At 51.0% G+C, this 2144-nt stretch overlaps 1 protein-coding gene across 1 annotated transcript; it reads right to left on the bottom strand.

The window, feature by feature from the left end:
• Positions 1-521: 521 nt before the first annotated feature.
• Positions 522-2133, bottom strand: LOC104950415 (son of sevenless homolog 1-like). The gene is made up of 3 exons (XM_010776933.1): positions 1660-2133; positions 677-1597; positions 522-541 (listed from the first exon to the last, which is right to left on the bottom strand). Exons 2-3 carry the CDS (start codon positions 1476-1478, stop codon positions 522-524), a joined length of 822 nt encoding a protein of 273 aa, XP_010775235.1. The 5' UTR covers positions 1479-1597; positions 1660-2133.
• Between the last annotated feature and the right edge of the window lie 11 nt (positions 2134-2144).

Genomic DNA, 2144 nt, shown 5'->3' with positions numbered 1-2144 from the left:
CCTCTCTCTCTCTCTGACTCATCTCTACGTGGAGGACACCCAGCTCCATCTGTCCTCCACCCTCTCTCTACATGGAGGACACCCAGCTCCATCTGTCCTCCACCCTCTCTCTCTCTGACTCATCTCTACGTGGAGGACACCCAGCTCCATCTGTCCTCCACCCTCTCTCTCTCTGACTCATCTCTACGTGGAGGACACCCAGCTCCATCTGTCCTCCACCCTCTCTCTCTCTGACTCATCTCTACGTGGAGGACACCCAGCTCCATCTGTCCTCCACCCTCTCTCTCTCTGACTCATCTCTACGTGGAGGACACCAAGCTCCATCTGTCCTCCACCCTCTCTCTCTCTCTGACTGCTTACAGGAAATCAGATCCAGGTTCTCCAACAACTTCCTCAAACTAACAGTGATCAAACCGAGGTTCTCCTCATTGGCACCAGCCCACCCTCACTAGACCGTGAAAGGCGGCTTTATAAATAAAATGTATGATTATGATCACCAACAGAAGGAGAAGACGCTGCGTTCACAGCTCTAACAGCGAGACTGAAAGAGATCAGAGTTAGGGTTTACATGAAGCTCTCAGTTCACAAAGACTCATTGAGGCTCCGCAGCGGCCTACATGTGGGAGGTCAGCCTCTCCATGAGCTTATTAAAGTTATATATATCTATATCTCGTACCGGCGTACATGTGGAAGGTCAGCCTCTCGATGAGCTTCAGCACCGTGCCGGCCTTCACCACGGGGATGCCGGCCTGGTTCTGCGTGTTCTCCTCGAACAGGACGTTCTGCTGGGAGTCGGGCCAGGCGAAGCGGTACCGGTCGGGCCCGGGCGGCAGCAGCGCCTCGTCCTGCTGCAGCAGTGCAGAGTCCAGCAGGCGCTCCAGAGTGCTGCGGTACTGCAGGGAGATCAGCGCGGCCATCCAGCCGCTCTTCTCCTCCGCGGACTTGGCGGAGAACACCACGCTGTTGCCGTCCTTCAGGAGGATCTCGAAGGCGTGCCGGTACTCGCCCTCCTTGTCCTCCTTGTCGTGGATCTGGACTTTGCGCATGAAGAACTTCTCCTTCAGCCGGTACTCGGCCGGCGAGCCATGGTTGGACTTGCAGCAGACCATCAGGCCGTCGAACAGGAAGACGTGGCGCTCGTGCTTGGCGCCCACGCGGGTCAGCGTGCCCTCCATGATGAACTCACTGCAGCTCTGACCGATGTCCTTCCCTTCCCAGCCCTCAATGCTCCTCTGGATCTCACTCATCTTCCTCATCGCCAGGTGCCTCCCCTTCATCTGATGGCTGTAGAACCGACACGCTGACTCACTGAGGAGGAGGAAGAGGAGGAGGAGGAAGAGGAGGAAGAGGAAGAGGAGGAAGAGGAAGAGGAAGAGTTCATCAGGACTATACATGATCTCAGTTCTGGTCAAACATGAATTTCCCATTGATTGTAAAGTGGAACAATAACTCTGATTGTAAAGCTCCCTGCAGATCATTTCTCAGAAGAGAGAGATATTCTCTTCTGAGTCAGAGTGGGTGATCTCTTAAAGGACCAGTGGATCAAGAACTCGCTAGAATATCAATCAGTGCACAAAGCAACACCAATCATCAGAACCTTCCATTAGAGATGAGGTTATTCTGATGTCTGTTAGACGTGTTCGTCTCTATCATCAGAACCTTCCATTAGAGATGAGGTTATTCTGATGTCTGTTAGACGTGTTCGTCTCTATCATCAGAACCTTCCATTAGAGATGAGGTTATTCTGATGTCTGTTAGACGTGTTCGTCTCAATCATCAGAACCTTCCATTAGAGATGAGGTTATTCTGATGTCTGTTAGACGTGTTCGTCTCAATCATCAGAACCTTCCATTAGAGATGAGGTTATTCTGATGCCTGTTAGACGTGTTCGTCTCAATCATCAGAACCTTCCATTAGAGATGAGGTTATTCTGATGTCTGTTAGACGTGTTCGTCTCTATCATCAGAACCTTCCATTAGAGATGAGGTTATTCTGATGTCTGTTAGACGTGTTCGTCTCAATCATCAGAACCTTCCATTAGAGATGAGGTTATTCTGATGCCTGTTAGACGTGTTCGTCTCTATCATCAGAACCTTCCATTAGTGATGAGGTTATTCTGATGCCTGTTAGACGTGTTGGTCTCA

This window comes from Notothenia coriiceps, unplaced genomic scaffold (genome assembly GCF_000735185.1).
Source record: "Notothenia coriiceps isolate Sejong01 unplaced genomic scaffold, NC01 NC01_scaffold00017504, whole genome shotgun sequence".
Classification (NCBI taxonomy): Eukaryota; Metazoa; Chordata; class Actinopteri; order Perciformes; family Nototheniidae; genus Notothenia; species Notothenia coriiceps.
Note: the sequence above shows the minus strand (reverse complement) of the source record. Positions and strands in the feature narration are given on the sequence as shown.

Bases quoted from the DNA above. Each gene is read 5' to 3' on its own strand.
- LOC104950415 (XM_010776933.1), bottom strand. From the start codon at position 1,478: ATGATCTGCAGGGAGCTTTACAATCAGAGTTATTGTTCCACTTTACAA. The intron at 542-676 runs GTACGAGATATA...GATCTCTTTCAG, and splicing joins GACCTTCCACATGTACGCCG to TCTCGCTGTTAGAGCTGTGA.